The sequence below is a fragment of the Barbus barbus genome (assembly GCF_936440315.1).
Source record: "Barbus barbus genome assembly, chromosome: 6".
Taxonomy (NCBI): Eukaryota; Metazoa; Chordata; class Actinopteri; order Cypriniformes; family Cyprinidae; genus Barbus; species Barbus barbus.
The window spans coordinates 30,490,926-30,516,416 of NC_136734.1; the positions used below are offsets into that span (position 1 = coordinate 30,490,926).

Below are 25,491 nucleotides of genomic sequence, written 5' to 3' on the forward strand. Positions count from 1 at the left end.
TATTTTAAAATGTAATTTGTTTCTGTTTATTCATTTTAGCAGTTGTTAAGCAGCTGTAGTATTTTAGCAGTTTTTTTGTTCTATTTATTAATTATTTTTTGTTTGAATCGCTCAACATTTTACAACAGTAGCCAGGTGGTGAAGACAAGAAAAAAAGAAACTAAATTACAATGTCACTTGCAATCGCTGCTTGCACTCTCTGCTACCGGCAACGTCACTTGCATTCGACAAGAATCATGCGCATTGCCAATGGAGACGAGACGCTCTGCGCTTAAACGTTTAAAACAAATTTAGTACAATAACGAACAGGGTTCGTTTGAAATTGACGTCACGCGCAGAAGCGCAAGTGTCTGAAAGTGCAAGTCTGAGAGTGCAAGTGCAAGTCTGCAGCCAGACCCTTCTCGTTTTTTAAGTGGGAATGTAATGGAAATTCACCCTGTCTAAATGCATCTTAAATTTTTTTTGTTTTGTTTTTTAATCAAAATGTCATAACTTGATCTTCAAGTGAAAAACAATGTACAATTTAAAGGAGAAATCATAATCTACTACTAGATTTTACAGATACTGACAGTCAGATATAGGCAGGTTCACTGGATTTCCCTCTTTTACAAACAGATTCTTCATGAACTAACTAAAACAAATTACCATTACAACTGACTGCAATAAGCACATCTGACATTAAAGACGGGTGAAAAGTCTGTTAAGAAATCAAATATGCATAGAAGGAACCAGGCAGAGAAAAGTGTTTAAGAATAAAAACACAAGAGGGGAAGATATGTGACTCATCACAAGTAGGAGAAGGAGATGGGGGAGGTGCTGTGATAGAGTGCAATTTACGCAGGCCATTACATTTTTACGTGTTTTAGTGCTGCACATGGACTGCGTGTGTGGTGATGGAGGTGGGGGTTCTATTGATCTCAGTAAAACTAACACATCAGCAGAACACATCCAAGGAGCGTCCTACAGAAAGCCTGTGCATTTCCTTCAGAGTGTAGTGACAGCACAGGGAGCTGAGTTCTTTAGAAGTGCACATAGAGAAGAGTGATTGATTAATGTGTCTCTTAGTAATGATGCACAAGTCTGTATAGGGGGAGTTAGAGCTCCAGCTCCTCCCATTTGGCTCTGCAGGGAGCACCCTCTCGAAAAAACGGCACTCTTCGTATATTGATAAACTATATGAATTTATATAAATATATACAATTTCTGCCCCCTTTTCTTGAATTATGTGATTATTTTGAATGCATATAAATAGACTGAATCATGCAGTGAAAGAATGCACTCTAAATGCGCACGTGCACTAAGTTAGTCTACCAGACTTAATCACGTTGTGTATGCGTGCACTTTGTAAGTGTGTTTTGTTTGGTTTTCGCAATATAGCTACTCGATAATATCATGATGTCTCACGAGTTCAGTATTTGCGCTAAACCTGCGCAGACTTGGCTTGCATGAACTTCCCCAAGACATTAATGAGTAATAACTTACGAAAAGTAACCGCCAAATTAGCTAGTGATTTGACAGCGTTACCCACCACAGCTGATTTTTGCCCGCATTTAGCGGGTTCAGAGCCGATCCTCCCTATACGCAGAATATGCAAGCTGTGTAGGGCCCCCGAAACACCAGGGGGCCCCCCTTGCTCTCAGAGATGTTTTAATTTTAGTTTTGTTTTTGAGCTTGGCCAGCGGTTATTGAAAACATGAATGAGCATTTCTTTTAATGCGGTGCGCTGTCACCCTCTCTACGTAAAAATCAGTCAAATTATGTAACGTGAATGTCATAAAGTCTCTTGCTCGAGACTAAAAAAACCGCGTTGAAAGCGGACCGAGCCGCAGAAGAGATATTATTTCTCGAGCGCTTTCGAGACGGTGTGAAACACAGACAAATGCATTACATCCATTCTTTCATCCCAACATCCCCCATCGCCCCCCACCCACCGGCGACAAAGTTTTGCGTAGGGCCCCCAGAAGTCATCACTGGGATCAGCACTGGGCGGGTTGGTGGGTGTTAATTTCAAACCCTGATTGAGATGCACCAGAAGATCTTAATTGGATTGTGATTGTTTCTGCTCAAAATTAGTTCTGAAATAACATTACTGTTTTACTTTAATTAAAGATCAAATATTAACTAGCAACTGACTCGCTTCAGGGAAAAAAGCATGAGCCTTGTTACATGAGTAGAAAATCTCCTCTGTATCTCTTTCCCCTCTCAGATTATTATAACAACCTGCTTCTTCACTAATTGAACCACAGGAAATGATATGAAGTCTAATGACGCACTGAAAAGAAAATTCTCTTTCAAACCCTTGGCCAAAACCAAAAATTCTGATCATACTGGGGAGAAAATATACACCAAGAATGCAAATAATAAAAGTAGACTTTGTTTGGAATAAATAAAATATGATTTTAAAAAACAATAATGCTTTTATTCAGAAATTATAATAATGAATTATGTTCTTTTAAACTTTCTGTTCATCAAAGAATCCTGAAAAAAATCTATCAGTTTCCACAAAGGCAATAATGTGTTCCATGAGCACTAAATTAGAATGATTTCTGAAGGAACGTGGCACTGAAGAGTGAAGACTGGAGGAATGGCCACTGAAAATTCAGCCTTGTCATCACAATTTATATTTTAATATACATTTAAATAGAAAACGGTTATTTTACATTGCAATTATGTCACAATATTAAGTTTTTTTTTTTATGAAATAAAGGCCCTTGGTGAGCATAGAAGACTTCTTTCAAATCCTACAAATTTTTCTTTAATGGTAAATTACAAATAGATAAAAAATATTGATACAAGGAACAGAAGTATTGATTCAATATTGTGCAAAACACTGTAGAATTGCGCATTATCAATATAAGATTGTACTGGCTCATTGCACAATGTTTTAATATATTTTTTTGTAAATAAAATTACTGCATGGGGATGGTTAGACTGATATCAGCTGAAAATAAGAAAATGCTGATACAGAGGACACCTAGAGACTGCGAGGCAGCTGCTCTCTGCATTTAAGCGCTGTAGGATGTTGTAATTGTGCATATTTAGCAGCATGAAGCAGATTTGCTTGAAATATTGGTACAAATCTTTCCATTCACTCGACTCACTCGAATATGTTGACCACTAATGGACTAATAAAAATGTAGGCATAAAATACACACTCTAAGTACATCTCCTGTATTTGAACAGTAGTGCTGGGTTTACGTCTAAATCACATCCCATGCTTTCTCATTCCTCATGCTGTCCAGTAAATAAGAGTCCTGAAGTCTCTCTACTAAAACTTAAAATGTTTTCCTTTCTTTTGTGAAACACAAAGGAAGATTTTTTCAAAAATTATGAACAGTTACATTCACAATCTTATGAAGGAATTTTCAAGAAGCTATTCATAATCTAATGACCGGTACCATATATTGGCTCTAAAACATATTCACACATTTACTGTTGCTCTATCTGGCTCCCTAACAGCATATTTGGCAGGTTGATTTGGCAGACATTAGCACAGCACGTTATCCAGACACTCCATTATATTGGCTACGTGAGCACCATTGCCAGACTTCTCCGATGACAGCAGATCTAGCTTTACACCACTGCAATCGCCTTCCACCATAATAGACTCTTAATAGAGGAGAGCAGCAAGAGACATGCTTCTTCTCTTTCACAGTCAGCAGAGAGTCGCTTTCCCTTCAGACTCTACAGAGCGGGTGGAAACCCTGTGGCCCACTGTGTGAAGAGTCAAGAGGCCCACAGGGTCTGCCCAGTAAAGATACGGATTGATGGGCATTGCTTCAGTGCTCTTACAAGAGCCTTTGCCCTTATTTCATTAGCCGCTTCACTACAGATGTACTCCATGACGCTATCACGATGACCCTCATGACCATCCGATAACCATTCATTCTAGATCACAGTTGGTGCACAATACAGATCTGATAGCACAAAGGCTCTCAAATACACTTCTTGAATGTCTTCAGTATGCCTTATTGCATTTACGTGTTACTAATAAAACATTTGATTTTCAAAATGATACCTACCAGCTAATACCGTATTATACCTATTATAATACAGGATATACCTAAATTCTGCCTTCAAGTGCACCTTGGAAACTCATATCTCTGAGTGAGGCACTTGTTAAATGACATCATGCATTCAAGCCAGAAACATAACACAGAAGTAGCCTAAACAAAAAAAAAGCAAACATCTATATTAAAAAATATGAAAATTATTCCCTTCTGTTATTTATATGGTAACACTTTACTTGAAGGGGTGTGCATAAGACTGACACACATGTCATGAATATGAAGGAGGTTTTATGCATGTTTATGACAACTGTCATTAAGTGTCAGTTGCTCAGTTATGTCATTTTTAATGCAAAGATGACATTAATTGACCTAACCCTACCCCTACCCTTACCCCTAACCCTAGCCCATAACAAAGACATCTCAAACAATGTCATCTTTGCATTAAAAATTACATAACTGAGCAAATGACACTTAATGACAGTTGTCATAAACATGTATAAAAAAACCTTCATATTCATGACATGATATGAAAATGATATAAGACCCACCAAATACTGGCCAAATCACAGAGATGCCGATTCGCACGGGACTAATAATATCCGAAGTATGGTAGGTCATTTGCAGGGGAATTTTTACTTTACAAATTACAGACAAGGCCGATTCGCACGGGATTAAGATCACAGACAACCTCTGCAATTATTACAAATGACTGGAAAATTACAAATCACCAGGTAATACTAATCTCGTGCGAATAGGGCTTTATACATTTCAATGAGCAATATTTCTGCTCGACTAAATCATTAAACGCTTCTCTTATGGGACAGACCTAGATGCAGTAATGAAGCAATTAAAAGACAGCAGTAATTAGGACTTTTTGGTGACAGTTACCTCATGTGATCCACCTGTCTTCCTGACACAAGGGGAGAAATGAAACATGATTACCATTGCTGGCTCAAGGGCCTCTTGAACAACAGGTGTTACTGGCCCAGCTCACAGGTGACACATGTGGAGGTGGTTTAAATTTTAAAAAGATACTGTATCACTGCATACATAAGCTTCACATCGGATATCTCAGCCCCTGTCATTCGAGATGCTGTCACAAAAAAACAACAAAAAAACCCACACACACAAAAACAATGTGTGTGTGCGTGTGTGTGTGTTGCATTACCGCATCTAGGCCTGTCCCACACACACGCACACATAAGTATACATATAAAGCCACATACATATATGGAAAGAAGAGTGTATTGTTTTCGTGGATCACACACACATATATAAATTAATTAATTTTATTTATAGAAATTAATATGCGAAAAATTGACTTTAAAATTCTTTATTTTCCATATTATATTTTAAGGGAAGCTGGTTACCATGGTAAATGTTTGTAAGGGATGTTTAAGATCGTTGCGTGTACGCTGGCTAAAGCTAACGCTGGCTAACACATCTGTAGCTGGCCAGAGGCTGAATGTGGACCTGAATAAATTTCTGTTGACCAAGTTCACCATAAAAACAAGCCATAAATATGATTAAACCTAAAGTTGTAAGACACGCCCACAACCACATGCAAAAGTAGGTTGTCAGACGTTAAAGTGCAACGACTCTCATAAGCGTCACACAGTATCGCTACACGAGAATATCAGTTGACGTTAGCATGAGCGCTAGCTGGCGCGCTAATAAAAACAGCGTACTGACGGGCTTTTATCCGCTCGAAATTACATTTTTAAGGATCCGTTTAAAAGAAACATACGGTGGTTAAGTGTAGCGAGGGTTTTGAGAAGCGGACTAGCATCTGTCCACACTAGAGACGCGCTCATGAAGTGCAATGAGCGTCCGCATGTGTGTTTGACAGCTTTAATGACCTGCTTTGACATGACCACACAACAGCATACTAACATAGCCCATTATAGCCTAAATATATGCATATATTGCATTTTAAATGAATGACATCAACACATGTGCATATAGAAGGCGCATTATTTACCTGTAATAGGACAGCAGACCGTTGCTGAGCACGAACCATCTGCGCTGGTAACCTTTGATGTAGTTAGTCCATTTAAAGAGCCAGCCTTTGTACGTGTCCGAGCCCGGGACTGGTGTCCCGCTCGCTGGCGTGGACGCAGCACTCTTGCCCTGCTCGCTCATGCTGCCCCGGTCCACTGCCGCAGACTGATGCCGCCGCCGCCGCTGCTGCTGTTTGCAGGATAAGCACGGAACTGCGGTGAGAAAGGACACGATCCTGCCGGGGCCGCTGCAGGGAGCGGCCACTCTCCCCATAAAACTCACCGACGATGTTCTGAGATGGACGGGCTAACAGAGGAGGAGGACGAGGGTCTGGGGCAGGGAGAAAGAACCCCCCCCCCGGCGCGAAAGGCGAGGAAGTCACGCGCGCACTGCATACGCTCATAGTATATTATCCAGTCGCTCACATTTTACTCTAACGTTACATTATTCACCTGAATTGCAAAAATACTAGTGAGTAATACAAAACATGCGCTCGATAATAAAGAGTATTTAAAATGCTTACTATTATAGACACTTTTATATGTTATAGACAATTCTAGTATTTATGTTATGTACATTTACATTTAATCAATATCACTTGCTGTTGGACTCCACTGTTAATGAGTTAGTGAGTAACTAAGTGCTGAAATTTGGAGTTAGAGGTGTTTGGAATGTGCAAATAATGTACAAAATAATTATCTATTTTATAATCTGTCTAAGTTACACTGGATGCGGAGCAGCGCGACAGACAACCCCGACACTCCTATTTATAACGTACTGACACAAAGTTCAAAAGATTTTCAACGGTCCCTTTGTCGTGTCATGTGTTACTGTCATTAGATATAGTTTGCTAGCTATGCCTTCCTCAGGTTAATTCATATTACCTGTTCCTATTGTATGGCTGCACTGTAAATCCAATTAAGCTGATGCGGTGTGTGACAGCTTTCCCGCGAGTGGGCGTGGTTTCAGCTCAGACAGCGGTCACTCGCACTTATTTTGTCAAGATTTTGACAACTTATTTTATTTTATTTTTTATCATTCAGATAATTTGGGTGGTTTAATAACATTTTCTGTGGAGTGACAAACGCAAAACGCATATTTAATATTGCTTTACGACTTTAAAACATCGCCAAGAAACGTAGCCTACGGACTGTGGAGCGGAGTCATAATAGACTAAAATGTAAGTCTGAGCTATTTTATTAAGTAGGCCTACATTAATAAAAAAATACTTAAATGTCCTAATCGAACGGCCTAATGCTGGCTTAGTCTGTGAAACCGGGCCTTAATTTTCTATTTGCAGCTGCCTGCAGTGCACACTATATGAGAAACAATTATTAACGAAAATAGGCAAGGCAAGGCCAGTTTATTTAGGCCTTTATAGCACATTTCATACACAATGGTATTTCAAAAATAGTCATAAAAAAATAATCACAACAATAAAATACTGGACATAACGCGTTCCGTATTGATTGGATAAAAGACTGTTGTTTCCGTGTTTCAAATGTCAATACGGGACGATCACACTCTCACTTTTGATTTGCAAGAGACTTAAAAACGTACTGCAAGCATTTCGGTTAAGGCTAGAAGGGATACAGCAAAAACTGCACGCGCATATCATAATTTGTGTCACACTGTACTACAAAAACTACTGTTTTTGCATTATTGTAAGGGGTATGTTTAGGGTTGGGGTAGGTGTAGACGTTAATAAAATACAATCTAATAGGTAGAAATTTAATTTATTGTTAACTTCCAGATTTTGCTGTATCCCTTCAGCGCAGATTTCGCTCCCTTCGCATTCACTCCGGATTGCTCACGTCAACAAACCTGTCATCACTTTTGGAACGCTGCTTATCCAATCAGATCTGAGGGATGGAACTTTATTATTGTACTGCATTTAAGCATGCAATATATGTTGGAGACCTTAATCAAAGTGTTATTGTAATAATAAAAATAGCAATATTTAGGCTAGATCATGGATGAAATCCATGATAGGCAGGCTAATTCCTGACCTGTACCCATATTAATTCTCGGTATAAGCGCGTAAAATATTTCATTTGCGTTTTTACCTGTATAGTTCTTAAGTGTACAATTTGTTCAAACCTATTTGATATGCTAATTGTTATTTTGTAGTTCACACCAGTCTTGCATTTTTATTAATATATATATTTTTTTTAGTGAAGAAAAAAACTGTCTTCTTTAAAAACTGTCATCTTTTTCTGTTCTCTAGTGACGTTACATCATTTGCAACGAATTGCTTTTCTTATTTTTATTAAAGTACTGTGATAACTTTGTGATCAGGTTTTTCATAGAGTAGGACATGGAGACTGCAGTCATGTGATCGTTGTTTTGTGATCGTTCACCAACTGATGGCGCCACAGAGTTTGAAATATGGCACAAGCAGTTGGTTTGGGATATCAGACACAAGTGATATATGAAATATTCAACAAAAGAGAAGAATAGCTCAGGCATCGTTTGAAAGGGTTTATTCATTTTTCATTGATGAAACATTACAACTACATAAAAGAAAAAATAATGTTTTTTTCCATTTTACAAAAAAGCAAGTAGCCCTTTAAAATCTAAAAAAAAAAAAAAACACACAGACAGTCCTACCAAGACAACCCATATTCAGCAAGTGTGAATGTTCAGTCTAAAGCCTTTAACATTACTAGCACAGGACATATTCCACAAGAACATGACATCTGCTACATTGTCTAGTCCTCAGTCCACAACCATAGCACAACACTGTCTGGCATGCAAATGTATGAGCCCCTCTCTGCTGTTTTATAACACTAGCCTGACTTTTTCTCCATCATTTACATTTAAACTACATGCTAAGCATATTCTGCACTAACATTATACAAAAAGACAAAAACAATGCTCAAGTACTGTTACAAAGATCTTGTACTCACTCATGTAGGTACATCAGTGCAATTTACCCCTGAATGATTTTGGTTTTGCCAATTAAAGCATGCAGCTCCATTAAACAGAAAACAGATTCTTTATGATAAAAAAAAGTCTGAAGGATGACCCAAGTTGCTAACTTATTTATGTCTCCATCTGCTGACAGAAGGTCTTAGCTCTTTGAGTCATGTAAGATGTGTACAAGTGCATAGATGGCTGTCAGAGTTGCATTTGTGAGAAAGGAAGTTGATTTTTCTCCTTTGCACACTCTAAGAATATTATGTCTTATGACCTTCTTCTGTCATGGGAAAGCATTTGGGGTGTGTGCGCGGTGTCTAGGACCATCAATTTTCTCTGTCTAACGAATTTCCACCTGTGTGCCAATGCTCCACAGTTTATTACCTCAGACCAGAGTAGGTGACAGAATAGGTGTAGCAGTGCGACAGCTCTAGCTGTGAATCAAGACTTCCGCACAGCCAGCCAATCAATCGTGTTGACTATCAGTACATCTACAGGATGTTCTCTATTAGTTAATTTGAAGCTTGAGCCAAACGTCTACCTGTTCGCTAAGCTAGCAGAGAAAAAAACAGTAGCCTCAGATCAACCAGAATTTCTCTGTAGACATTAAAGCACTTTAACTTTAATGTATTCTGCATTCAGAAATACTCCAGGGACAATGTGGATTGCACTGTCATCTACTACCATACAGACTGCAGTCCACTGCAGTAAAGGATGTAAGCCTCTGCATCCTGGTTCAGCAGAAATCTTCAGGTTTAGGGAAGCCCCAGAGGACCTGTTGGCTTTATCATCACTTCTCACAGCTTCTAGAGTGCCAGTGATTGTACATGCTTGCTGAAATCTGCACTACACCTCACTATCCTGCCAGAGGAAGACATTATTTTTGTGCCTCATTTCTTCAGTGATCTACATTTAGGAGGTAGGATGTTTGCCATTTTACTTGATTTGGCAGGGCATACGATGAGAAAATCACTATTGTGGAAGGACGTCTCATCAGTATGAAATGCTGGTGCCTATTTTAAGGACAAATTTCCAACATTTCTTAAGGCAGTCGCACAGCAGAACAGAAGCGCAGTGCTGCATTGTGTCTGGGACAACTCACTGGTAAATACTTAAAGGGTTAGTTCACCTAAAAATGAAAATTAGCCGGAGTTTTACTCACCCTCGAGGCATCCTAGGTGTATAAGACTTTCTTCTTTCAGACGAATCCAATCAGAGTTTTATTAACTCTCATGGTATATAACTCTCAGAGTAATATTAACTCTCGTGGCAGTCGTGGCCTAGTGGATAGAGAGTTTGTGGGTTCGAGTCTCAGGTCTGGCAGACGAATCCAATCAGAGTTATATTAGTAGGTGGGGGAGTGACCCTCAATACCACGACTGAGGTGAGACCCTTGAGCAAGGCACCGAACCTGCAGCAATGCTGCAGCAATGGCTGCCCACTGCTCCGGGTGTGTACACTTGGATGGGTTAAATGCAGAGCACAAATTCCTAGTATGGGTCACCATACTTGGCCACACACCACTTCCTTCTCCCCTTAAAAATGATCCTGACTATTCTGAGATGTCAAATAAAGCACGCGCATCCATATTAAAACACGTGCCTCACACAGCCCTGGGGGGTGAATAAAGCGAATCCATGCATTTTTGTAAGAAAAAAAACCATATTTCAAGGGTAATAAACACTTCTCTCTCACTTACGGTATCTGTCATGAGCAGAAGCCGTTCCGGCAGATGACGTAGGATGTCGGCGCTGTGTGATTAGTGACGAAAGCGGAGAGAGAACAAAACAAAACACCGGTCACAAATTAGAAGTACAAACTGAGGATTTGTAAAGAACATTGTCAGAGGATTTCAATATAAGCAAGAAAACTTTGCTTCCTTTGCTCCTGTAAACAAACTCGAGAGACTACATGTCTCACAGCTGTGCGTGCGACGCATACGTCCTACGTCATCCACAGATACCGGAAGTGAGAGATTAGTGTTTGTTACATTTGAAATATGGATATTTTTCTTACAAAAACGCATGGACTGATAATGCTTGGAATAGCCAGGACTATTTTTAATATAACTAGGAGGTCTCTAGGATGAGTAAAACACAGGCTAATGTTCATTTTTGGGTGAACTAACCCTTTAACCTAATCACCACTTTATTAAACTTTATTAAACTCACAGAAAGACAAACATTTGCCGTTTCTAGCACAATACTGTGTATTGTGCTAAAAAATGCACAATACACAGTCTTCCAGTATACACAGCCTCAGTCATAGCTGAATGGCGCAGCTGGTGTGTGTACACTCATAGAAAACCATATGTTCAAATTTTACAGACACGGCATGGCGCTTCTTTTCCAGTGTGCGACCCCCTAGCCATTATGGACAAAACCATTTTGCTATTAAAAAAGCTGTTCCAACCACATTGTAGGAATATTATTTACACTTTCGCAGGGTCTGTGTAAGGTGGCCCAATGAATTACTACAAATGGAATTGGAGAATGGTGAGGTTTCTGTCTGTGAGCCGCAGCATATGGTTAATAAGGTTTATGAAGTGAAATGTTGGGGCAGGATTTGAAGCCTGCAGCTCCTTCAATATTAATGTCCTGAAGCAGTTTTGCAAAAAGGAAACTGGCCAATGAGTAACAGGACAGGGATTATTTTAAAGTCAGTGTTTCTGAGAAAACGCAGATAATCTGTGTCTCCATTGTTGTTTTGTTTTGAATTGATACTACAACATAGGGAAAGATCAGCTCACATTTTAAGTCAAATTTGATGACCACTACTGATAATTCCAACGGGTTAACAAACTTTCACTCATCATTATTTCTAAACGATAAGTGCATTCTTCATAATAGTGGTTTCCGAGCAACAGTTAAAAACTTTCACACTTGCACCCACAGCATCTGAATTTAAATCTGAGCAAGAAGGGGAAACAAATTAGACTCTGTTTGAGTCAGATGCAATATCTTACTCCGACCCTGACAGACTTTGGTAAGATGAAAAAAAAGTCCTTATCTGCTTCCATTTTTCCTGTTTGTTAGAGTACACTGGAGAAAAGTGAAATCAGTAGTAATCCATCAGATGAATGCATCAGTTACAGAGGCCCCTAGGTGGTAATATTCCAGCCATTTTGATTAACAGTTTGTCCCCAAAGCTCCATTCTTGTGGTACAGCAAAGTTGACGTTCAATACTGACTTAGGACCAGTTAAATAAGACCAGATAATTAAGACTCTGATTAAACAAACTGGTCCTAAATAAGCATAAATTCAAAAAATGCTACATATCTGTCACATGACATTACAGCGATTCCTCTGCAATGCCCCTTGGAGACGGATAGAGGTGTGGTTCGGATGCAGTCCTCGTGCCACGGCTATTCCCAGGAGCTCTTTGAAGAGCAGAAGCACATGCCAATTATACTTAGCAGAGCACTCAACATAGCCGCACTTCCAGGTTTTCTTCACCAGTACAGACACGGCCCTGCGCTGGGTGAACCGATGCCGCTGAAGGTCCCGCTTACTGCCCACCACCAGGATGGTCACCTCACTACTGCTGCCCACTCTTATGGAAAGACACAGAAAGAGACGAGAGGGGGAAGGTAGGTGAGATGGCAGGGGAGAAGAGCAATAAAAAAGAGGTTTAAGAAGGAATTAGCAAGTAAAACATAGCGACCCCATGAGAATCGATCCGTTTCTTATGTGACATTTATGCTGGATATAATATTTGTTCATGTTTGCACGACAATATCTTCAGCAAACAAGCAAAAACACACACACACAAACATGAAAAGCCCCTCAGCTCCTTGACATGCTCTAAAAAAAATGACGCTGATCTTATAATGTGTGATGGAGAATGCATGATGTGTGTCCTTTCTCAGCGCTTGACTGTGCTTGAAGGTCACACACACACAAAGAAGAATGAAAGCGTTTCATGTTCAGGGGGCTTCAATGGCAAGTGTGTGTGTGTGTGCGTGTGTGTGCATTTTTCTAAAAATAAAAAAGTGCAATAAATTGAATTGCCAATTCACTGTTGCAAAAGGAATTGCACAAATTAAAATGTGAGGTTTCATTTATTTGCTTAGAAAATGTCAAGAGTAACATAGCATGGTTGAATATGTAGCTATTAAATAAATGTCTGGCCAATATAGTACTGACTATCTTCACATAATAGCAAAATACCAAGGGCTCAATGCATACACAAATTACATATAATAAATATTTAAAACCTTTATTTTAACATGTTAAATTTTATTGAGGACTCAATAGTATTCCATATTATTCATTTTAATATTAAAAAGCATACTACTGCTATTATTCTGATTCTACTCATTTCAAATCTGTCAGATATTGAGGATTTATGCTATTATATATGTGTGTTCAATATACGCGTCACGAATCCGGTCCATGAACTTCCATTCCCTCACCACCAGAGGTCACCCGCTCACCGCATGGACTCTTGCACTACACCACTGTTGCACTTCACCATTGGACTACAATTCCCATAATCCATTTCACTGACAACACACAGCTGTCACCAATCTCACATTGCTCCGATTACACAGCTGATCACACAATCACACATGCTTTATAAGCCTTGGACTTCCTCGATGTCATTGCTGAGTATTGTACAGCGTATATCACTCTCCTAGCGATAGCTACTCTACGGAGCCCACGTAGTTGGCCTTGCCTTGTTAGTCATTTCAGCATAAAAGAAGTGAATAATTTGTCAAAGAGACCAGTGCCATTATGTTTAATAAGCCTACACCAATCCCTCATTCCTGTGTCTGAGTGCTTGTTTAATTTTTACACTGATTTATCCCCCTTTCATATAGTTTATCTGTGCTCTCTCTCTCAGTATGGCTTTCCCCGTCTACCCTCTCACTATCTCTTAAACCATTCAAGTCCATGTTTAGTCAAAGAACATTTGTAAGAATTTCTTCTACCACTGCTGCTTCTTTTATCACCCCCTCTCCATGTGTATTCAGTCTACGTTCAATATTCTACCACATCAAACATCTCCATGCAATCTCTATATGTTTAACTGAATACAGTGATCATTAAAATCTTATTGTCTAAAGCACTTTTTGCACTAAGACTGAGGTGACCTCTAAGCAGTGAAAACGTGATCCGCATGTGTAAAACAGAAGTGTGATATTGTGGGCGGGGAAAAGGGCTAAAGATGGAGACTGCAGATCATTTTCTGTCATTCATTCTGTTCACATAAGACCTTTTTGCAAATACATGATGCTGCACACAAGCTATGGTGCACAAGGCCTGCATATGTAAAAGGCTTTTCTCACTGGCATCTATTATATTCTTATCAGATGTAGTAAATGGTGACAGTGTCTATGCTCTGTAACTGTCACTCATACATATTCTCAAACGTCACCTCATTATCTCAGCATCAGCTGAGGAAACAAGGGCCAATTGTTATTAAAAACATCAAACCCAATCAGTAGTTTGTCAGTGCAGCTGACACAGTTACTTTAATCAGTGCTGATATGCCTCATCATGGGGAAAAATGGTTTCAAGGACCACAGTTTGTCCCATTCTAACAATAATAAAAGGAATGTCAAACATTTGCATTGTATTGGATCTTTCATAGGATGATAATGATTCTCTATTATTCTTTGAGGTGGGACATTTCAGGTTCTAAATGAGCTCTGTCTTACCTGTTATCCACAATTTGCTGTCGGATCATCTTGACATACTCAAAGCTCTCGACACAGCAGATGTCATAGACCAGAATGTAGGCGTTTGCACTGCGGACACCTCTACACCGCACATCCAGCCACTCCTGATAGAAACAAACAGACAGACAGACAAAAACTCTTAATCAACCAGATGACCACTGACTGATTGCTTGACAAAGCCAATGAACAATTCATTTATGAAAATAACTTCAAATTATTACAAATTATTATTATTACAACATTGCACAATGTTGCATTTTGGTAGTAGTTTAGGTTATGAGGCGGTACGAAAACATTTAAAGTTCAAGAAACCATGATTGTGATAAAACAAGTGCAGCCGACATGTACTTAACATATTTAAATGATCAGAAAAAGACCACACTTTTTTTTTTTTATTTAGGTCTTTATATAAAGTTATTGATAAATTATACAAAAAAAAAAATATATATATATCATGTCTTAGTTACACATTTTCTGTGTTCCTAATGCCATTTCTCTACTCCATCCAAGGTATTGAGTGCAAAATATGCACTTGTGTGTGCGTGTGCCCATTGTTATTTGTATGCTGGTACATCATTAGTTAGTTCAATAGACTGGGGGAGGATATAAGGTTACAGCCCATGAATAGTAATGATTTACCTACAGTAATTACACAACAGCACTGAATGGGGGACATCTGAAAGAGGCAGTGAGCAAATTTCTTCAACCGTGACACACTGACCTTATCTCCTCTCTCCCTCCTTCCCCTCCCCTCCGCTTTTCTCGGGAGAGCTCTTATGATATGAACTGAATTTCAATTCCAGTATTCATTTACACCCTCAGATGGGGTACATCATGTCATACAATGACATTAAACATTACTGTATTATTTGATAAATTACATAGGTTGCATAAATGATTTGAGCGGACCTCTCTGTCTCAGAAAACATTTTGACATTATGCATCGGAGTGATTTTTTATTAAATATTGTACAAAACAAACACTCATTTAAGCTGTTTTGTTCTTCTCTCATTAAATTGTATTATGAATCAGCCTTCAGCTACTAAAATATCACTGGATTTGTTTACCTAATTCATGGAAAACCTTTTAAAGATATTTAGAGTTTGTGTGAGGCATTAAGCAAGCAAACTAGATATTCACCATCAGAATTCTGCTTTGTTTAGAAATTCTTTAGTGTTAGGCTATTTTGACATTTTTTCAGAAAGATACGTATTAATTATAAATACATACATGCAATACATACATACTGTAAATAAGCAAGCAAGCTGTGACTAGACTGTTAGCCTTTGAGACCATAGGAAAGACAACATGGAATCTAAACGGACAATTCTTATTTTGTTTGGAATATTGCAATCTGTACTTTAAATGATTTTTCATTTATGCATATCATTATTTTCATATTTCAATAATCCATTCAATCTCACATGAGATTGCAGCAAACAACAAAAATCCAACAATCCTAAACTAAATGAAGTCCCACCCTACATTTTTTTACCTCAAGAAGATGTTTCACTCAGATAAAATGAGAAGATAATCATAATTTCCATTTCATGCTGAATTTAAAACCAGTTTTTAATGCCAAACACAGTGTGAAATTAACCTAAGCTTAAAAAAAGCTGCAAGTGAAAAGTCTGACCTCATAGAACTAACCACAGCACATTCCTAATAACTAAACTCTACAGAATCAGTGATTGAAGCGGATAGAGCTTGCATGTGATGAAAATCCAGTAGATCTTGTTTAATTCCCATATTGATTGTGATCTGCATTTGTGTGTGTTGGGGACAGAAGAGAGATCGAGTGAGAGAAGGCAGTCAAATTGAAACCATTCGTCACGAGCTGATCTTGCTTGTAAAGAAAATCGATGTCAACTGTTGCAAAGACAGTGGTTGCACATTCATCTTGACAGAGGAATAATTACCTTCATCCTCTAGTGATGTTAGAAAAGCAGCCCACTGCTAATATTTCACACTCAGAGACGACTACTGTGATTCTGCACTTGTGCATGCTCGGACATTAGTGGAATAATAATGAAAGCAATCAGGTGTGCAGATAAACGCACCGACATATTGTAGATCATTATAATGTAACAGACAAGGACATTTAAAGGGATAGTTGACTCAAAAATGAAGTGGTATCATGATGTGGTTCCAGGTGTCTGGTATGATGGGTTCGAAACGGACTTTTATTATACAGACAGAAAAACACTAAGGCGTATTCTTGGGTAAAATATAGCTTTCTGCTTTCTCACCACACTCTCCAACTTCTGACTGATCATCTATAAAACCCCAAAATTGAAGAGGCTAGAGCCTGTGTGTTTGGGTTTTAAACAGTCCTTAGTTGCTGGATAGGAAGTCTTTGTCCTTTTTTCCCATCTCTCTTTTGCTCTTTTCCTTTTTCAATTTTCTGCACATCAAAAGCAAATACCTTGCCCTCCGTCTCCACAGGGAAATCTGACGCTTCTCAGACCTTATTAAGCACAAACTCAACATTCTATGAGATTTAATGGAGTTCTAGTTCAGTGATCAGTGGTAGATTGAAGCAATTATCTGCAGCGGTTTTGAGCATTAACTATGGTGCTAGAGCACAAGACAAATTTCTGTCAATTAAACATGTGCCTCGAAGCTTTCAGTCTTTTCTGCTGAGCACTGTTCTTACATAAACACTCCCTCAGTGTGCCTGTTAGATATTTCAGATGCGCTGCCATCCCCGTGAAAGCTAAAAAATAGAAGCTTCTTTCTCTCTCCTTGTCAAGCCTCAGTTCTGCTCTTCCCTGTGTGTGAGTGAGTTAGAGAGAGGACACGTTCAGAGTCACTTTCATCATAATTCAACATTCTCCTCTGGGCAAGGAAGGTATCCACTTTAAGCAAAAATTTATTTGGAAATTTGGAAGATGTCCACCAGAAATTGCTGAATGGGTAGCTGTGCTGCTGAAAGCTGCCAAGCGTGTTCACAAATAAATGTGATCTGATCCACGCGTACGTTTGATGTTCTGCTGAATGGACAGCTTGGACAAACACTATTGTTAGGCTAAAATAGGAGAGGGAAGGGATATCTATTCAGGACTACATAGAGCTCCATCAGTTTGAGAATTCATTGATAGTTCTTTCTCGAAATGTCTTTTCTCTATTCTTAGTTTTCTCTAAATTTCTCTAAAAGGATATTTAATAACGAAAACTTGAATTCTATTAAATAGGATAAAAATATATTTTAAACACTGAAATGTATTCAATTTTTATTAATATATTTTCTAAATTTTAAAATACAATTGTATATTTGTAATACTGTATATTTAAAAAAAAACGTATTAATAAAATTACAAAATAAAATGATAAAATTACAAATATACAATTTTATTATATTGTATACCATATATATATATATGTATGTATATGAAATGTAAAAAAATTATATAATAATCATTTTATAAAAATATGTTTAATACAATATCACACACACACACACACACACACACACACACATATATATATATATATATATATACATACACACACTCACACACAATCATAAAATACATTAATTAAAAGTTTAAAAAATGAATAAAAATATATAAAAAATTATGTTTGAATAAAGGAGTACAACAAAATGCTTTCTGTCCTTTAATACAATTCCTAATGCATTTATTTTTATTTGTTTTTACATAATCCTGCTGAATCTTTCTCTCTAAGCCATCTGTTTATTCATGACTGAAGGCAAAACAAAATAATTCTTTCAGCACAACATTCATTCATCTATAAACCCAAATGTGCCAAATGTAGATGTGGAAATAATCCAGAAAAGCACTAAGTCAAATAACTGCATCTCTCAGTTAAATCATTACATGCCAGGGAACTAAACTGCTTGTTCATTATGTATCATCTTTATTTCTGGTTCAGTCCCTGATAATTGATGGTATAATTACTAAATTATATTTCTTAATTTTATGCTAAGGTGTACAGCTAGATTTATTGTGTTGGTTTCTTTTTACTACTCGCTGACACTGTGATGTATGACAATGCATCCTAAATTAGAGTTTACCATTTTCAGGCGTGAAAAAAATTATGAGAACATCTGTCCTCGAGACAGCCCAGTTCTGAACTTTGCATTTATTCAGAACTCGCTGTTAAAGCTGTGCGTGATGAGTGTATGGAGAAAATCTGTGTGAATCTCCACTGGTAGACCATAAAAACTTTTGCAGTTTAAACACTGACAAGAGTGATAGATTCATCCATCTATTTTGTAAGTAACAAAATGATCCTTCACATAACAAATCACCCTTATTCACGGGACTGAAAGAGACGGAGTAGTTGAAAGAAAAAGTGAGTGCCATAGAATAAGTGGAATGCAAGAGTCAGTGTCAATAAAGAGTATTTCCAAAATGAGAGTTAGCAGTGTGACACCGGCAAAAGCATTGAGTGACAAACCAGAGCTGAATGAAAAGAGACCCTACTGAGAGTCAGTCGTGTCAGAGAACAGAGCAGGAAAATCAAAACCCAAAGTTAATGTTCCTCAATTTCACTGGCTAAAAGAACAACCAAAATCTGCCACAAGCACATTTTCTCCTCAAGTGAATTCTATCACATTCTGAGGACCATTACATCATCAAGCAACTGCTGTAGACATGGGGGAACGTGTCACTGAGCCCTCTGTTGTCATAATTGAGCGAGAACAAGAGCGAGAAAGAGAGGCTGGCAGTAACAGGAAATCCTGAATCATGCTGGCTTTTGATCTGCTCCATCTGCCACGGCATCATGTGAACAAACTGCGACATTCAGTCACCAAAGTTGCCAAGCAGTCAAAGATTATTATTCACAGTTGTCTATACGACAAATATCAGCGGGAGCTGAGCAATTCTATTGCATTTTACATTTGAGTGTACAGAGATATCCACCTTAGTTTTCAGTGCGGAAGTAAGCTGTTTTCTGTGAATGTGAGAGAATTCCGGTTCATTAGCCGCTGTAGGGAAATAACGAGAAGAATTACAAAATGCAGCAAACGGTCACTAAGACATAAGACAATACATTAGAAAAATATGGTAAGACACATCCGTTTGCAATATCAAGCAGCAAAACAAGCTGGTTTGTACAGCTAAAAATAGCTGGAAGCGGATGACACCGGAAGCTATTGAATTTACAAATGACCTCTTATGGACAAATAAGGTGGACAGAGTAAAGAGATATTCAATGATGTATTATGGGGAGATTTTGCAGTTTTTGCATGGAATATGAAAGTGTAAGCAAGCAATGTTAAATGTAGAATTTGAAATATTGTCTGGGTTCATTGTCATTGTTTTTTACACTGTAAAAAATAAATGTTGTAAATAAATGAATAAAAAGATTATTGGAGTAGGCCTATGTTTTACAAGAAAACGTCAAATTAAAAAGAAAAAAAGAAAGGCTTTGAGTCTTTCAACTTCAAAAATTCATGCTTAATTTAATGTCACTGCCATTTCTTTGTAAATAATTGTGAAATTTACTAGCAACTTCTGAGACCAATTTTTTTTCAGTGTAGCCATGGTTACCATAACTAAACAGAAAATAATTAATATAAATTAAACTATGTTAATTAAATAAATCACACAGTTACATTATTTCCATTAATATAAATTTAATGTATCATAAGTAAGGTATAATTGACAATAGGCTGTTAAATTAGAAAATAATGCATACCCATGATGGTAATGTTGCCATGATGCGTAGCAGAGCTACTTTAGCCATAAAAAATTGCACATCTTAAAATGTTCGTCAGCCAATCAGATTCAAGCATTCAATAGCCCTGTAGTACAATATAATATACTTTACTTACTTTTACTTTTGTCATTTAGCAGACGCTTTTGTCCAAAGCGACTTACAAATAAGAAAAAGCAACCAAAACTAAAAAGTTACAACTCTATAAATACTATCTACCCACATATTTAAGAAAATAAAGAAATTAAATAAAATTGACACATGCATATAACAACAACATTTCAATAATAAACATATCAATGAAAAAAATTAAATAAAAAGCTACTACTATCCCTTGCCGGTGTCCCTGCCCGGTGGAGTCGCACGGTAGAGTCGATGGTCTTTACACTCTTTGGTCTTCACACTAAGAGGGCTTCACACGACGACTGCCGCGACCGCTGCCGCGGTATAATAACCTTTATTATACCAATCTAACAAATGATCATTTCAATTCAGCTGGACCCACTTTCCTGTTTATCAACTACAAGTGGCCAAGCAAGTGCACACACTGACAAGATACACGATGCAGTACGAGACCAAACGCGATTTCAGCAACTCTCATCCTAGTAAACTATAATTTTATTAATATAATATAATTTAATATAAAACAATATATATTTAATATATATTAATATCTAATACAAATGCATTTTTTTTTTTTTTGGTAATTTATACATTATGTTGCTTTGGGGAAAAAAAGTCAGAACTTTTTTTTCTTTCTTTTTTTCTCATTAGGAAAGCATGCTTTTGTCTGCAGAATGTTGTTGTAATGGTATCTACCAGCTGGGACTATCCGCTGAAGAAAACCACTCAAAAATGGTCCTAGATCAGAGGAAACTCAAATACAACAGAATTCAGCTTCACGCTGCACCACTTAGGAGTAATGTGCTTTTTATGTCTATGAATTTTCTTATGGTTAAAAAAACTGAACCTTTCTTAGTCTAAAAGCTTTTATTAGTATTTGGGTTTAAGTTTTGTATCTATGGATTTGCTACACTTTCATCTCTACAGCCATTTAAAATCATGTTTGATTTCAATGACTTTGAACTTTTGGTTTTATTCCTTCTTTCATCAGAAACATGTGCATATAAGCGCCTGTCAAAAGAAGCCAGAAGCATTTTAATAAAGATTTATCCACACACACACCTTCTCCTCTACGTGCTTCAGCCTACCATGCTCTAAAGCAGGGGTAGGCAACGTCGATGTCCTGCAGAGTTTAGCTCCAACCCTGAAAAAACCCTCACCTGCCTGTAGCCCTAGTAATCCTGAAGACCTTGATTAGCTTGTTCAGGTGTGTTTGATTAGGGTTGGAGCTAAACTTTGCAGGACAGCGGCACTCCAGGACTGATGTTGCCTACCCCTGCTCTATAGGGAGCTAAATGGCATTTAGCTGCAACGTGCTCCGGTTCAAATAGATTGCAATGTATCAATGCGCTCCGAGCGCTGAACGCAATGCCCCCTCCGTACCTCAGCACAGTATGTTCATGATTTTTACATTATGTTTGCTGACGTGACATCAAAACCACTAAAACCTATCTGATTCCCTGTGGGGACATCATGACACCACAGTACAAGCAACCCTTTTATTTCTCCATTCAACACGCTCATCTCCATTCTATAATAACATTTCTTTCTCATCGTGTTTTCACTGGTGTCAACACTATTTGGTAATACAGAACCTACCAACAATTAACATAATCGCTTGTTGCTGAGACGACCTTGGTGGTCTCTGTCTGGAGAGGGTCTTCAAGCTGTGTGAAGTGGTCACGATGCAGGGAATTCACTCTGAAATACTGCCACGGAAAATAAGGTGAGAAAATAGCTCCGTTTGTTCACAGAACAAATAGGATTTCACATTCTGAAAACCTCTCAGTCTTTCATATGATGACAGACCAAAAGGGAATTTGTGTCAGCCTTAAGTCTTAAAAAGGTCAAAAGTTAATTATATCTTATTGCTTCAAAGACAGTGCTCTGGGTTTTCAGCCGTTTGCTTTGAGGAAACCACAGATCCCTGCTTGGCCCTGTCTTGCATGCAAATGCTCTGAGTGTATTAGGAGGAGGTGAGCTGAAATGATTTGTCTGGATTTGTAAGGATCTAGCATTGTGCTACTCTGGCATAGTAGCACTTCTTGGATTTATAATTAGTCTGATTTGTAAATGGCTTTGGATAAATCAAAATGTCTGCAAAATGAACGCATTTAAATCTAATGTAATTCTTGAGAGCGCAAATTGATTATGTTTACCTTGTTATAAAATCTACCTTCCTGCAGTTGATTTTCTGCTCCAGTGAAACACGCATGAAACAGCTAATGAAGCTTTTGTGTTTGTGTGAATATTACAGACAGTTAATTACTAACTAAACAAACTAAACCTGTAACGGAGGTAGATGTCTGCGCAATACAATGCAAGTATTTCCTGTAGCAGCTAACTGACAGAATTTGGTGGTGGTTTCGACAGAAAACTCATGTGATGCAAGAACACCTAGAGACGTAAATTGCTAACGACATAGCTAAGCCGCTCTCTTAACAAAACAGATGTTTTGGGGGCTTGGATTATTCCAAAACATTGGAAATTTGAGGAGCTTCCCACAAGAATAACGAGGGGTGCTTTAAATGCCAAGACTGTTAGACAAAATAAGAGGAAGAGTAATAGTGTGTGTGAGTGTGTGAGACGGAGAGAGAGAGAGATGAGGGGGAGATACAGAGAAGCGAGTGAGAGGTGGGGGAGAGAAAGAAATATTTGCCAGAGGGAGGATACAGAAAACAAGCTTACAGATGCTCAGTTCAAGCCATGTCGCCATAGCAACTACTCCAAATGAGATCTTTTTTTCTAGAGGAAAGCCCCTCTCTCCAGAAGCAATACACTATCATTCCTCAGGAATCTCGGCCAATTAATGGATCTGTTGAAGATTCAGTTCAGCTGTACTGGTGAAAGTTCACAAGAACAAAAGGACACTCTATTTTGATTGGAAAAGTGTGAATTTGAATAATGACGGTTTGGATGTGCAAGGTCAAATCGATGGTTTAAGGATTGTTCCATTAAAACAACAGGCTTCTGAACCTTTATAAAGCGTTACAGTAATCCCTAACGTTATAAAGTGCCCTATTTTTGACAAGACATTTTTTAATAATTCAATAATATTATTACTAATAAATTCAATAATGAAAAATGATCACTGTGCCTTAAAATGATCATTTCCCACATTTGTACTGATTTTGAGAGCGAAAGAAAGAAACTTTCCACGTGTGAGCATTAGTGACAGCAGACACACAAATTTTAAAACGCAAAAACATTAAAAATGCTGCATTAAAACGTTTTCAATAAATTAGCTTGGCATAAAAGGTGAATACATTTAACGAGACAATAGTCATTGAAAAATATATCATAGGCCTATTAAATACTTTGTTTTGGGTATGAAAATGTTTAAAATTACCATGCAATTTATTCAACAATATGTACCCTACTTTTAGAGTAAAATAGCCCATTTCTTTATTATCTCTTATACAGGCCTACATTAGGGTATTTATCCTGCATTTGATGTGCTTTACTCTGTTGCATTATCACACATTAGCACGAGCGCTTTACTGTAGCCTACCTGACTTGGGCTTGAAGGAAAGGAGGAAATTGGCGGAACATCCAAAATCTTCAGGTCGTACATGACACCGTTAAGAATGACCGAGGGTCTGTACACGTATCGCGTTTGGGTGGGGGTGTAAGTGTCGGAGAAGTCATTGTAAATAAACTGACGGATGATAGAAGTTTTCCCGACTCCAGGCGCTCCGATGACGGCGATGCTCAGCGTCTCGACCATCCCGCGCCGATCAGGACCGCTGACGAACACTAGAGATCAAGACACTAGGAAACTGCTCAACAAATCAAAACAATAACATGAATGGAGAGCGTGCGCCTTTTTTTGCTTAAATCACAGGGACGCACTTCGCGGATGTTCAAATAAATAAGAGTTTATTTACAGATCTCCTCTCTTCTGATGCATTTCGTTATCTCTTTTGGTTAAGTATACTGTTAGTATCGTGCGGTAATGAATGGATCAACAAACCAACTTCGTTCACTGCGGCAGCTGCGCTGTCTTTTCTGCATTCCATTGGGGAACAGTCCTCACCGCTCCACAGTCAGCCCACGGTATTCCTACACACAGCTCTGGAGCTCAAAACCCGTCAGCTCTCAGCATAACGTGTGCTCTTCGGTCTCGAGGTTACCATTGACCCTTTCTCCTCGTAACCTCTCATAGCTTCTCTCATCATCTCAGCAGTGCGTGCTGCGCGCTCGCTTCACCGTGCACCTCGCCGTACGCCAAATGCAGTCTGCGCAAAGGTCCATCGTTAAGCTCAGTAAGATTGTAGGTGGACTGTATCAGCACAGACCTCTCGTTGTCGTGGAAGCTACACGTGAGAAGCAGTCTCCAGTGCTTGCTGTGCGGTTCGAAGCGCTGCTCCTCCGCGCGCTCTCATGTGATTCATCTTGACGCGCGCGGATTCATGACTGTTTTGTTTATTGGCTATAAACAGCTCAAAAAGGTCACTCGGAAATGACTTAAATTATTGGAGAAATAAAAGGTGAAAATATAAGGTAGCTGTCGACTGTTTAGCTCAAACAGTAATGATGATTACTGCTTAATAAACAAACAAAAGTATTGATATTTAGTACGACACTGATGTACTGTGTTTATGATGCGTAAAATTAAAGTACAAGATAATCAAGTTTCAAAGAATTCGTATATTTCTTCTCCGCCAAAGGAAAAAAAAAACAAAACAACAACAACGACTGAAAGCCTGAAAAGGTCTGGAGTTGAAGAGATTCCCCATTCCATAATCATTATTCCCATTCCCTGATCCCAAGCTTTTCATTTCTCCAGACTCATTAATAGAAGTGCTGGGCAAAATAGCATGGACTGTAATCTTATCTAATGATATCTGGATTACTAATCTGAAATACATTCATCCATTTGTCCAATTTGATTTACAATAAAGATTAATTGCTCTGGGTTTTTGTCCTCTCAGTCCACATCTAAAATGATGATTCTTCTCCTTCCATCTCCATTCTTAAACCTGACAAATAGTCAGGAGACATATCTCAGATGGTCAATACACACACAACTCTACAGTACTGGCTATTAAACATTAATCGTGAGTGCT

The 25,491-nt window shown here is 38.2% G+C and overlaps 2 protein-coding genes across 4 annotated transcripts in view; both read right to left on the reverse strand.

Annotated features, from left to right (window-relative positions):
• Positions 1-6,434, reverse strand: part of osbp2b (oxysterol binding protein 2b) — a 69,094-nt gene extending 62,660 nt beyond the window's left edge. For 2 of the 3 annotated variants that reach the window (XM_079419564.1, XM_079419566.1), the window contains exon 1: positions 5,992-6,434. In XM_079419564.1, coding sequence (XP_079275690.1) covers positions 5,992-6,284 — 293 coding nt within the window. In that variant the 5' untranslated portion in view covers positions 6,285-6,434. The remainder of the gene's footprint in view (positions 1-5,991) is intronic. The other variant, XM_079419563.1, reaches the window with a different exon arrangement.
• Positions 6,435-12,212: 5,778 nt separating this feature from the next.
• LOC306871830 (ras-like protein family member 10B) lies at positions 12,213-24,161 on the reverse strand (the record flags this gene model as incomplete). Its single annotated transcript, XM_079420012.1, has 3 exons — positions 23,934-24,161; positions 14,594-14,718; positions 12,213-12,483 (listed from the first exon to the last, which is right to left on the reverse strand). The coding sequence occupies exons 1-3, from the start codon at positions 24,147-24,149 to the stop codon at positions 12,213-12,215; spliced, it is 612 nt and encodes a 203-aa protein (XP_079276138.1). The 5' UTR covers positions 24,150-24,161.
• Between the last annotated feature and the right edge of the window lie 1,330 nt (positions 24,162-25,491).